This window comes from Neomonachus schauinslandi, chromosome 14 (assembly GCF_002201575.2).
Source record: "Neomonachus schauinslandi chromosome 14, ASM220157v2, whole genome shotgun sequence".
NCBI classification, from domain to species: domain Eukaryota; kingdom Metazoa; phylum Chordata; class Mammalia; order Carnivora; family Phocidae; genus Neomonachus; species Neomonachus schauinslandi.
The window spans coordinates 91230038-91242748 of NC_058416.1; the positions used below are offsets into that span (position 1 = coordinate 91230038).

Here is a 12711-nt window from a genome sequence, read left to right on the forward strand (position 1 = left end):
CTCAGCAGTGGTCAGTGCTGCCTAGAGGCTGGGGAGGTGGGCTGTGAGGTGTCCAGGTTGCATGTAGCACCCTCGTTACCAGAAGCGAGAGCCGATTCGTTGACATGGGGAGGACAGAAGCTGGACTGCAGTGGGGCGGGAAGCAGACAGGGTGTGGAAATGGACACCTGAGCACGGGCCCTCTGAAGCTGGGCTGTGCAGAGGGAGAGGGGCCGTGCCTGGTGGGGAGCGAGTCCCGTGAGAGCCCCCCGACAGCACCCGCCTCAGGGTCGCCACAGCAACCTCTGTCCAGGGTCTAAGGCTCGTGGGGTGAGGCAGGAGGCCTGGACGGTTAGATACACTGATCCAGTTTCTAGGAGGAGCCCCGGGCTTGAACTTGCCCAGTGCAAATACATGTGAGCACCTGTATTCAGGTTTTCAAAGACGTTTGTTTTCATCTGCGGGTAGATTCTGTGGTTACCTTTGGGAAAAAGAAAAAAAAATGAAGAATATGGAAAATTTGAAAAGGAGGCACAGTGAGTCCTATCAGGTAGTAAGTGAAATGTTACAAGGGAAGACCTGTCGGGGCCTGAGGAGGTGGTGGTTTAAACAAAGTCTGGGCTAAGAACAGACCTAGAAGTGGTACCGGCGGACCTGAAACATCTCGTACCGTGGACACGAGGTGTGCCATCGGCCGGTCGCGTGGGACTGCCCCCTCCGTTCCGGACGCCGTGCGGTGACCCGCCCCGGAGCAGAGTTTGGGTGGCGGTCTGTGACTTGACAGCTCTCCGCCCAGTTCTCCCTGGTTCCGCACGGTCTTGTAAGCAGTTGGTCCTCCACCGATTTGCATAAATTCTAATTAAATGTGTAATTACAGTAGTTTCACTGGAAAAAACTGTTCCAGAGGAGAGCTGTGCCATTCAAGCAAACAGGCCCAGCGAGCTGGAGAGGAGCCTCATGGCCCTGGCGTGCAGCGCACCAGGCTGGCAGCTTGCCCAGCACGCACAGCGGGGCCGCCGTCAGAGGGCGCGCGGACGAGAGCCCCGAGACGCACGACCAGAGCGGGTGGGGAAGGCATCGGGGCAGCCTGCGGGGAGGGGAGTCCCCAGGGACGAGCCCCGTCTTTCACCCAGCAGCCTGGCGGCTTCCAGGTGGAGGTGCCGCGTGGACAGCTCAGCAAAGTGAGGAGACTTGGGCTGGTGAGGAATTCTGTCCTTTAAGCTAACAAATGACATTGGATTGCGCTAGTAGAAAAGTAAAATTACGGAGGAAGCAGAAGCGTCTAACACACACCAACAGCTTTTATAGTCAAATAGGGAAGAAAAGTGCAGCAGAAACACAGGCCGCAGCGTGAGTAATTTAGAAAGGTAAACGTGGCTGTGCAGTTTTTGTAAAGGCTTCCCCTCGCGGCTCCCCCGAGTGGCATTGTACCTGCTGGCTTCAGAGCCCGAGGCCTGGACGGTGCGAGCCAGGGTCGCCCTCGCGCCAGACCGCAGCACACACGTGCAGGATACAGGACTGCGATGGTCGACAGGCCCGCCCTGGCCGGCACGCAAGAACACGAGAATTGCAAATCTTGGGTACAGTCAAGGCTTCTGGGCCGTTGAAAATGTTATTTCACATTAACAAGCTTGAGTTCCTTTATAACGATAGAGATTGAAGAAGAGCCACTCCGGCGGGACCTGCGGTGCGATTTCCGTCTGTGCCGCGGGCGGAGGTGACCAGGGCGCGTGTGCAGGTGCGCTGGCCACGTCCGTCAGACCTGAGGGTGCATGTGCCTGCAGTCCACATCCGCAGCTACAGGAGTACTCAGCACGAGCCAGATTTCTAGTGCTGGGGGGAGACCGAGATGCCCTGCGTGCCCTTGGGAGAGGACAAGGGGACAGCTGGCTGCGCGCAGGGGTGGGGCCGGGTGCAGAGGAGCAGGTGTAGGAGGAGGCCCTCGAGTCGGATTCAGACTAGGGGGGAAGCGTCTCCAACGGGTCAGGTGGGAGACGACCTGCGGAGTGGGGCTCCGCGGGGGGCTGCTCCGTCGCCGCGTGTCTGTGCCTCTTGGACCGTGGAGGTAACTGTCCCCTTCCCAGAAAAAGCGCAAGAGGGATGGCATGTCTCTGTGAAACTGCTGCAGGGTCCTGAGGGAGCTCCGGCAGGCCTGTGACGTTAACACGCAGTTTCAAGACCATCTGTCTGCTCCCCGCCAGAGCCTGGTGCCGCTGGGGCTCGTCAGAGCCAGCGTCACCCAGCCTTTCCCGCTCTTTCTATTAGCGCGTGGTTAGGGATCACCTCGGGCCATTCCTTGTGATTGACTTCTTGCTGATGAGAGATTTTCCTGGATAGAGGCAGCCTCCGAAGAAAAGCGTCTGTTTTTATTTTGAAAGAATTTTTTTAAAAGATCCTTAAATACAGATGTGTAAAACTAACAATTTCTTCCTTTTATTAGCTTGACAGTGATTTTCTGTTATTTGGTTGTTTCCTGCTATTTATTTATTTATTTTTTTTTTTTTTTAAAGATTTTATTTATTTATTTGACAGAGAGAGACACAGCAAGAGAGGGAACACAAGCAGGGGGAGTGGGAGAGAGAGAAGCAGGCTCCTCGCTCGGCAGGAGCCCGATGCGGGGCTCGATCCCAGGACTCTGGGATCATGACCTGAGACGAAGGCAGATGCTTAACGACTGAGCCACCCAGGCGCCCCTGTTTCCTGCTATTTAGTTGTAAGTCTTTGTCGAAGAGGGTCATAAATACAGTTAATTATGCAGGAAACAGTAATACTGAATGAACTACTGTTCACTGGTATAGCAGGCAGGTTTTTAAAACTAAAACACCAACCCAGTTTTTTTAAATGTTTCTTTCTATAAATAGCTGAAGAGAAATTAAACCGTACCGTGTGGCTAGACTAGATATTTTCTTGCTTCTGCTGTTTTTTTTTAAGTGTGATTTTGCTGCTGTTGTTCATGGCATTTCTTTTTTTCTGCAAAATCATGATCTTGAAGTGCTTTACTTACTTTCTAAACCCTTTTTTAAAAAAATGCCTTTATTGTAAGTGAAGAGAAATAGAAGCAAGAAAGTAAAAATAGTACCCAAGATTCCACCGCCCAGAAATAGACATTTTTATCCTGAGGGGAGCATCCCTGATGCAGTGGGAAACCCTGACAGAAGTGGGGGGAGGGTGGGAAGCTCCCGGCTGGGGATACAAAGATGGGCTTTGTGCGGAACAGGGATTAGAAAGTTGGATGTACAGATAGAAATATTGTGTTAAACCGGAAGTAAGCTTTTTTATTTTTATTCCAATTTAACAGAAGAACCTATAATCAAAAATCAAAGTAAAGTAATTGCTGATCTTCAGATAAAAGTTTCTTCCATACCTCAATTCAGTTTCGGAGATTAGGAGAACACTAAAGAGATTGAGATTGTGGATTTTTTTTAAAGCTCTGTTTTTATCTTAGATGTCATTAATTAACTGTGAAACTGGAAGAAATTAAAATACTCCTAAAATCCCTTAATCCCCCGCCCCAACTCCTGATTTTAGGAAGCAGTGTGTTTGTGTTGTGAGAGTGTGAGTAATCCTGATGGTGTGTCTGTAGCCCACACCCCCTGGCCGGGTTGGCTTCCGTCAAGGGTTAGGTTTTCCCTGGGGCGCCTCTGTGCGTTCGAGTCTCATGGACCCCTGTCCCGAGGGTTCTGTTCACGCATTCTCGCATGCTTGAGAAGTGCCCCCTCCCACCTTGTGCAGACAGGAGAGCTTGTCTGGATGTAAAGTTCTTGCGGAGTATCTTCCTTCTCCGAGATCTTTGTAAGCTAGCGTCCAGCCCGGGCCTTCCTACGGCAGAGAAGCCAGTCGTGTGGGGTTGTTAGCGGCTTGGTTCTCACTCATTGCTCCTGGACGCCGTTCTCAGAGCTCGGTCACGTCAGCGACCCCCGGGGGAGGGGGGGGCGGGGGGGCGGCGCTGGTGCTCACTGGCTGGCCACCTGGTGGGCAATCCCCTCCCTCCCCTCCCGTTGCCCTGGAGTGTGTCCTGCCCCGTCTCAGATACTTGGTTCTCCATCCTCCATCCTGGAGGCTGTTTTCCGTCGTGTGTCTCTCTTTTTTAACATTAAAATTTTAATGTTAAAATTTTTTAACACCGGGTCGTCTGGAGGTCTCTTTATTTTTTCTCTTCCAGTTGTTGGCTTCTCTGCTTAAAAGACATCAGTTTCCTTCTTTTGGATCATCTTTTTCTTCTGTGTGTATCATTTTCTCTTTTTTGTTTTAATCTGTTTCTCTTTCACCTTCAGCGTGTGGGTCTGGCCATCTCTGTCCATCTCCTTCTGTGTCAGTGACTGGTTTTCTCAGTCATACCTGTTCTGTCCGTTGCAGGTTTTTTTTTTTTTAAGAGATTTTATTTATTTGAGAGAGAGACAGAGAGGGGGGAAGGGCAGAGGGAGAGGGAGAAGCAGACTCCCCACGGAGCAGGGAGCCCAATGGGACTCGATCCCAGGACCCTGGGATTATGACCTGAGCTGAAGGCAGACGCTTCACCCACTGAGCCACTCAGGGCGCCCCTGTCTGAGTTTAAAACGAGCTGGTTCTGTAAAGGTGTGGCTTGGGGCCTCTGTTCTCTTGGTGCAGCAGCGGGATGTGCAGACTTGCTGTGAACGTCCCGCCGTCACTTTTCAGGTCCTGAGCCGCAGGTCCCGCCATCCCTGGCATGGCCCTGCTCTTGCAGCTGGTCGGCAAGCACAGACGGGAGGCCGCGAGGGGGCGTGGCCGGGCCCCAGCCGACCGGGCTTCAGGGGCGCCCAGACTGGAATGTCATAGAACATTTGTGTCATGAAGTGTTCTGTTTTGTTTCTGACCACTGAAACATGTAAAAACTGTCGCGAGCTCTCCCGGGCTGCACAGGAGGCGGCAAGCCCAGTTAGGACCCAGCTTAGCTCGGCCCCGGTCCGGCTCAGGGGTTGCTTTCTTTCCTTTCCTTTGTGCTCCGTGGAATTCTTCTCTCACCAGATTCATCTGTGGCTCTGAAAACTCCGTGCTTGCTTGCATTCTGTTTTCATGCAGGCCCCACGGTGGTCGCTGCCCAGCTCTGGTGGCCCGCATAGCTCTGTGCCCTTTCCTGGTTGTCTCCCGCTCATGCCGGCGGCTCTGTCCAAACCTTTTGTCCGATGCTGTAGGCCCTTCCTCCTTGACACTGTCCCCGCCACATCTGAGATCCTTTGTCTTCCTTTCCAAGTGCAGCCTTCTCTGGAAAGCCCATTCTGGGCTCTCCTGTGAGATCCTGAAAATGCCCCCGAGCAGGTCTAGGAGCCGCCGAGCCCCCAGTCAGCAGGCCCTCCGCACGTGTCTGCAGGCGTCTCCACCCTGCGGTTCAGGTTGCACACTTGAGCCGCTCCCTTTCTTCACCCAGAACTCTCTGGAACCTGTTTTTATGTAACAGGCCTCCAAACCTAATACAGTATTGAAAACTCAAAACTTTTCACATGAGGGTCGCTGATGAAGACTTTAAGTAATGGGTAGAGACAGGCCTTTCTAGAAGGTTTTATTTGCCAGAAAGAGAGCGATTGCTTTTAAACACTGGCCTGAAGTCCCTGGGTCCCCTATTCCTAGGGTTAAAACTGATTGGTTTGAGTGGTTTTCCAGCTTTGCAGACGACATTCTTCATCATCGCAGAAGCTGTTCAGATATTCCTAGTCTAAGGCTTTGGTGACCGAGACAAGTCTCCTTTCGTTTGGGGAATTTTTTTTTTTAAGGTTTTTATTTATTTGAGATATAGACAGAGATAGCGAGAGATATAGAGCACAAGTGGAGCAGAGAGAGAAGCAGATTCCAGGCTGAGCAGGAAGCCCAACGCGGGACTCGATCCCAGGACCCTGGGATCATGACCTGAGCTGAAGGCAGATGCTTACCCAACTGAACCACCCAAGCACCCCTCATTTGGGGAATTTTTTTTAACACCGGGTCGTCTGGAGGTCATAAGGGACTAAATAAAAGGTGACTGGGATGCACTTTGTGGTAACAAGTATTAAGTTTGAACATATTCAGACACTGTGTGATGATCCAAGTGGTAAATGCTTTCAAGTATTTAGGGAGTTAGGCAGGGCAGTAATACTCTTTTATGTAAAAACTGTCAACTTAGTTGAATCACTATGTTGCACACCTGAAATTCATGTACTTTATATGTAAACTATGCTTTAAAAAAAAAGGCTGCTTTAAAAACACAGGTGTGGACTTAGCATTGTAGGGGTTATTGGTTGGCTTGACTGTGGTTTCCCTGCGACACAAGACTGTATTATGGAGAGCCAGCAGATGAGTACCCTGCGTGCAGCAAACAGGGGTCACAGGGGCCCTTCAGGAACTCGTGGAAATGGTCTAAATCCACCAGGCAAAGCTGGAAGTCTTGGGGACAGGGTAAGCAGACCGTCCAGTGGATGAGAGAAATGCAGAACTCGGTAATACTAGAGATCACTATTAGATCGTGTTGTTGGTGCCTGGTGTTTGAACTCCCATAATTTGACTTCTCCTGGGGTAAAGGTCTTCAGTGTGAAGAGAGCATAACTTTTTAAACTGTGGGCAGAGGAAAATTCTCCAGTCGAGTAGACTGCTGATGAGATTAATACTGTGTTCAGGATCTGAATCTTTAGGTGCTGATAAAACCTTTATTAAGGTTTCTTTTCAACAGAATAGGTAGTCACGTAGAGTTTTATGTTACATAGTGAAATCACCATGAAAATTACTTATTCTGATGCCGGTCTTTCAGCTGTTAACTACACGGGAGGGGCCACTCGGGCTTCGGTCCTGCTATGCGCACTCCCCGGGGTGTGTGCAGTAACTTCTTTTGGCCGGTGGCTCCCTCCACCCACCCCCCCACCCCCTGGAGTCTAGCTTTAGCTTGAATGTGAAATAGGGGTAAAGGAACCTCACTTGTGATTTGGGAAATTATCTACAGTGTTGCACGTTCTGTGTGTTTATTGGTTGACTGTGAACCTAAGTCAGAGATCAGACCCCCAAGTGTTTGGGAATATGCATATCATCCTCTCCATAGAATCCACCCGTGTCTCAGAAACCCCTGAACGTGTGGTCACACAATAGAAGGGAGTACGGGAAAACCCAAATAATGGTGGGAGTGAGGACAGATGGTACTCCTGTGACTTTTCCATATGTTTGAAAATAGTTTTGAAGGGTGCCTGGGTGGCTCAGTCGTTAAGCATCTGCCTTCGGCTCAGGTCATGATCCCAGGGTCCTGGGATCGAGCCCCACATCGGTCTCCCTGCTCGGCGGGGAGCCTGCTTCTCCCTCTCCCACTCCCCCTGCTTGTGTTCCCTCTCTTACAGTCTCTCTCTCTCTCTGTCAAATAAATAAATAAAATCTTAAAAAAAACACTTTTGAAGTTATTAACTGCTGAGGTTAGAAGAGCGTTTCTAAAAGCTCTTGAGAGAAGTGTGACTTTTGGAAAACAGAAACAAGCATTCCAGTTTGTGGAGGGGAGGGAGGTGTAGCTAGGGTGAACGGAAGCTGCCAGGTGGGCGGCCTGCAGGTATTTTTATTATACTTGGAATTTTCATCAATTAAAAAATGTGTGGGAATTTATTTTTTCTTATTCTTTGAGTATATCATGCCCCCAGTTTTGCCTCTTGGTCCACAAAGAGTAATATATTTATTGTCTGACTCTTTGTAGGAAACATTTGCCAACCATGCTCTATCCCAGAATTAGCGAGAGACCTTACTTGAATATAAATGTCTTCATTTTACTGACTTCTTTTTATATGAAAGCTCTATAGACTTTAAAGTTATAGCAAAGACCAGTTTTGGTAAAATCCTGCTCTTAAGTATGTTGTTGTTTGTGTTCTTAGGAAATGTTCCCACATCCTGTTGGTACAGATCTGTGTCTGCATCCCCGACCTCCCTGCCTTCTTGCCGTCACCGCTGGGCTGGGCAGCGGAGGTCTTGAATCTGCAGCATCTGCAGCACGACCCCCAATTTCCCCTCACACCCCCAGTTCAGGCCAGAGCAGCGGGCACCATGTGAGTCTTCTCGTCTCTCACACCCATGTGTAATCACGCTATACGTCCTTGGGGACCTCGTTCAGGATCTGTCCCAAATCTGGCACTCCTCACCAGGTCCACTTGTGGTCTCAGCCGCTGACTGTCAGCCTCCTCGGTCCTGGTGCTGCCTTGCTGCAGCCCAGTATGATCCCGAAGTTGAACCCCGTGTCATCATGTCTCTACTCAGAACCTCCTTGTGGTTACCCATCCCATTGAGATTCCAGAAACTCGCCTCCACTGCCCCCCAGTGTGCTCTTCCTGTTCCTGAAGTGTGCTAAGTGGGATCTGACCGCAGGGCCTTTGCACTGGCTCCTCCTTGGCGTGAAACACTGTCCCTCTCAGGTCAGACCTCCCCTGGCTTTGCTGACGGTCTTCCCCAGTTCATGCCCTTCTCACAGGGTTTCACGTTCTCTTGGCCATTCTCAGTGTCTGGTTTACTTCATACCCTCACTTGCTGTACAGAAGCAGCAGGAGGACAGGACTGGTCTGTCATGGATACTGCGGGGCCTCCAGCCCCTAGATGCCTCGCTCCTACAAGGACGTATTTATTAATAGTGGCTGGATGGACACACGCAGTAACACATTGAGGAGGAGCGGGAGTGATGCTGTTTCCCCAGCATTCAGGGGGCACTGGAGGGTCAGATACTCGTCATCTCTTTGATGGTAATTAGGGTACTTTAAAAATTACTTGAGTCAGAGTAGTACACTTTCAAGTAATGTAATAAATGCTTTTTATGAGAAGTATTGGTCGAACCCCTGTTCCCCCCCACACACATTGTTTCACAGTATTTCCTTTTAACCATTTGTCTTTGAGTTCTTGATGGTTACCCTCTAAGTCACGGGTCTGTAGCGCTATTTTGGGATTTATCTGCCCTGGGTTGGATTCTCTGTTGTCTTCCTGCTGTGATGGATGATAATTGAGCTCACTGGTGCTCTCTCACACCCCAAATTTTACTTCTTACCTTAAGTGTTTCATCTCTGCTTTGGCTACTTTATAACTTTACTGATACACTTAAATCTCTACTTTATCATCAAAATTCAAAAGAGAACGATACAGAAACGGCTTATCAGTCTCCTGCCCTGACTCTTCGTAGTCTGGGGCCTGTCTTTACGCCCTGCGCCCTGCGTTAGAGTAGCCCCAGCTGTTGGGTGCTGTAGGCAGTCACCCAGACAGAGCTTCCGTGACCTCCAGCCCGGCGTCTGCAGGGCGGCTGGGGTGGGCCGCCTCCCCAGCACATCGTCGTTCAGACGCCTTGGTCACCTGCGGGCACGGTAGGCACGGCGCGTGCTCCAGTGCGCGTTCTGGTGACGTTCACAGCTGTGTTTGCTGAGCCCCTTTGCCCCTGAACCCGCGTGAAGTGGCTGCGCTCTCAGCCTGCAGCCCGGTGTTTTCCAGGCTCTCGCCGATGTCCTGGGTTACTGCCTGAGCTTCTTCTGGTGTGTGTGATGTTTACTTCTGTACTTGGTTTAGCACGCGCTCCGGTGGGGTACGCAGGAGCACACACGTTTTAGGGTGCCCTGATTCTGCTCTCGCATATGGTAAGTGGTTTGGACAGGCCTAGAATTGTGCGTTGAATACTGCCCCTCGGGCGTTGGAAGTTCTGGGCCACCCTTTCCTAGTGGCCCTTACTGCTGCAGAGAAGCCCACCACCATTGCACGTCTCATCCTCGTGCATGGAACTTGTAGTCACTGAGCAGATTGGCATTGTGCTCGCACTGTGCTGGGAATAGCAGCGAACAAGGTTCCTTCTGCCGTGGAAAATCATGGAACTGAGAGCCCGAGAGGAAGTCACCGTGCCGGTGGACATCGTTGGCGAGGTCCTCCAAGCCAGAGGCCCGAGGAGAGCGGAACCGGAGAGTGGTGGGACAGAGGGCAGGGAACGTGGCCTGAGCCCTGGGTGGGAAGAGATAGGAGGGTTTCCGGGGACAGGGGGGTTGCTCTTCTGTTTGGTCCAGGCAGTGCTTCTGGAGCTTTAGAGCAGGGGTCTGGGAGGAAGCGTGCCAGTGCAGCTGACCCACCCGCAGGCACGGCATGGCCGCTCCCTGAGAGAGCAGGTATGTAGGGAGGAGGCAGGGATCCTGATCTGGACTCAACCCGAGTGAATTGTTTATGAGACATCCCAGTGGGGGTGTGGAGTGGGCGGTTAATGTGCAAGTTCAGCTCAGAGCTGAAGGTAGGAATTCTGGAATCATCAAGCACAAAGAGGATTTAAAGCCATTAAACTTGCTAGGAAGGTCCCTGGGGTGCATGGGGAGGACCGTCTGCAGGTCCAGGGGAGGCCAAGCTGCTCACCTGGGCTTGGACAGGGCGGGGCGGCGGGGGGTGGGGTGGGGGTGGGCGCGGTGAAGTGCAGGCCCAGGGGCTGTGTCATGGCCGCCACTTACAGCCGCTCCGCTGGTCGTACTCCATCGTCCAGATGTCTTGTATGGGTAAAATAGATTGGTTCCACAGCACTCAGTAAAGGCATTTTCATTCTCAATACCGAGCCATGTTGTCTTCCCCGAACTGCTGCTTACACAGAAGGGATTGCTCACCAGCCCCCTCATCTCCAAGAACCCTTTTGACACCAGGATTCTCTTCCGGGAGTTAAGTTTATATGAGATTAAGACCACATAAGATATCAGTAAATTGGCTCTGATTTTTGCAGGAAGGCAGTTATTAGAAGGGCTTTGGAAGGAAATCAGGGGTGTTGATCTGCCCCCGTGTTACGTGGTTCTGTCCATCTCTAAGCAGCTGCAGTCTGGGAAAGAAGTGCTCCCGAACGTGCCTTACGCTCTGAAGTAGCTGGATTCTTTTCATAACAGCTACGTCTGCCTTTAGGAAACGTAGGTGCCGTTGAGACGTCTTTCTTGGATTCATATGGAGTAGGATTGGTGGTGCTCATGATGCTAATAATGCCATCGACATTCAATGTCCTGTGAAACCTACTCGCCTCTCAGACATTCAACCTAAAATGTGGTGGACAGCAAGGCTACTGAGGTGTGTTATGTTGCGGACGCCCAGTGGTAGAGAAAGCGGTAGGAGCCCTCTGGGACGCTGCACCCCATCATGACAACGTGATGGTGAGCTTAAGGGAGCTCGGTCTTGGAGCACCAACCAGACACCTGTATGTCCTGTCTGCGGTCTGGTCCAGGGAGTCTCAAAACTTGGTGTTTGTGAGAATCTCTGAGTTGGGGCGGGGGGGGGGGGGGTATACAAAAAAAGTGTGCACTCTGACGGCCGTTTTAAAGGGTCTGTGACGTCGAGCTCACGGCTTCAGAGATAAAAGGGGGAGTCCGTGTGCCCGCGTACCTTAGCACAAGGTGTCAGGAAAGGCTCCCGGGCCTTGCTGTTGGCTGGTGTCGCTGGCTTCACTCATTAAATGCTGGGCAGGTGCCTGCCATCCGCTGGGGGCTGTGGGGACTGCCCGCCGCTGCTCTTCGGACGTGGAGCCCTCAGACCTGGCGGTGCCCCAGGCAAGCAGGGCCCCCTCGAGTCGGCCTGGGATGGGGGAGGTACCAGCGGTCAGACTTTGGGAGCTGGGGGGGCGCGTCACGCGGAGGACACTGCAGGATGTGCCGGCGTCAGAAGTGAGGGAGTGAGGCGCTCTTCTCGGGAGTGGGACCCAGAGGTGGTGCGACAGGCAAGGCGTGGGGGTCGGGCTGCCGTTCACCGCCACTGTCATACCCCGGGCTCCAGAGTTGGGGACCCTCTCCCTGAAGGCTTTTCATCCCTGGCAGTCCTCAAAGTGAGGCTCCAGCTGAAAGGGGACTTGTTAAACCTGCCGTGACGCCTGCATCCCGCAGTGGGAGGCCTGCCAGCCAGCGAGCCACCCCACACCTCACTAGACAGCGATGTTGGGTGGCTGTCAGCATTATTTTTAGATAAATGGAGTTTGTCAAATTCCTGTGCACGTTTGCAAAGTGTGGTGAAGACTCTGCTGGAAGGCTCACCACGTGTATGTCGAGAGGGTAGAGCGGACCGCCTGCACACGTCTGTTGGGGACGCCAGCTCAGCGCCTCTGCCCCAGCTTGACCCCCTGCTGCGGTCCCGGGGCAGCCCAGGCCGAGGGCGCGTTCAGGTTTGGGCGGGCTCTCATTTTCCCACCTGAAGACAGAGCTGCCTCTTTCTGTGAGCTCTGCTGTGGTCTGAGAGTTTCTGCTTTATCTTAGCCAGTGTCTTCACGTGTCCTGAGGGTGGATTCCCGAGTTAATCTGCCAGCTTGCCAGGAGCGCTGTTTTTAACACTGTTTCAATTTAACATGATGGACAGTTCAGGAAAGTCCTGTGGACTGATGGTTAATCTGCATACAAGTACTTCAAAGGGATGGTGCTCAGTTCTGAAAACCATTTATTTATTTATTTATTTTTAAAGATTTTATTTATTTATTCATGAGAGACAGAGAGAGAGAGAGAGAGAGGCAGAGGGAGAAGCAGGCTCCCCGCCGAGCAGGGAGCCCGATGCGGGGCTCGATCCCAGGACCCCGGGATCATGACCTGAGCCGAAGGCAGACGCTTAATCATCTGAGCCACCCAGGCGCCCTGAAAACCATTTATTGACTTCTGTTGCACAAAGGCTGCGTTACACTGCGATTGCCCGACCTATGCTGTTGGTCCAAACTTGTGAACTGTTTCTATTTTTATTAAAGTTTTTTTTTTTTAAAGATTTTATTTATTTATTTGAAAGAGAGAGTGAGAGAGAGAAAGAGCACAAGAGGGGGGAGCGGGAGAG

General features: G+C 51.7%; 1 protein-coding gene across 1 annotated transcript in view; it reads left to right on the plus strand.

Annotated features, from left to right (window-relative positions):
* The first annotated feature begins 1502 nt into the window (after positions 1-1502).
* Positions 1503-12711, plus strand: part of LOC110587135 (splicing factor SWAP) — a 53543-nt gene continuing 42334 nt past the window's right edge. Inside the window, exons 1-3 of the mRNA XM_044921042.1 lie at positions 1503-1531; positions 9639-9659; positions 11298-11303. Of these exons, the coding sequence (XP_044776977.1) occupies positions 1503-1531; positions 9639-9659; positions 11298-11303 (56 nt within the window). The remainder of the gene's footprint in view (positions 1532-9638; positions 9660-11297; positions 11304-12711) is intronic.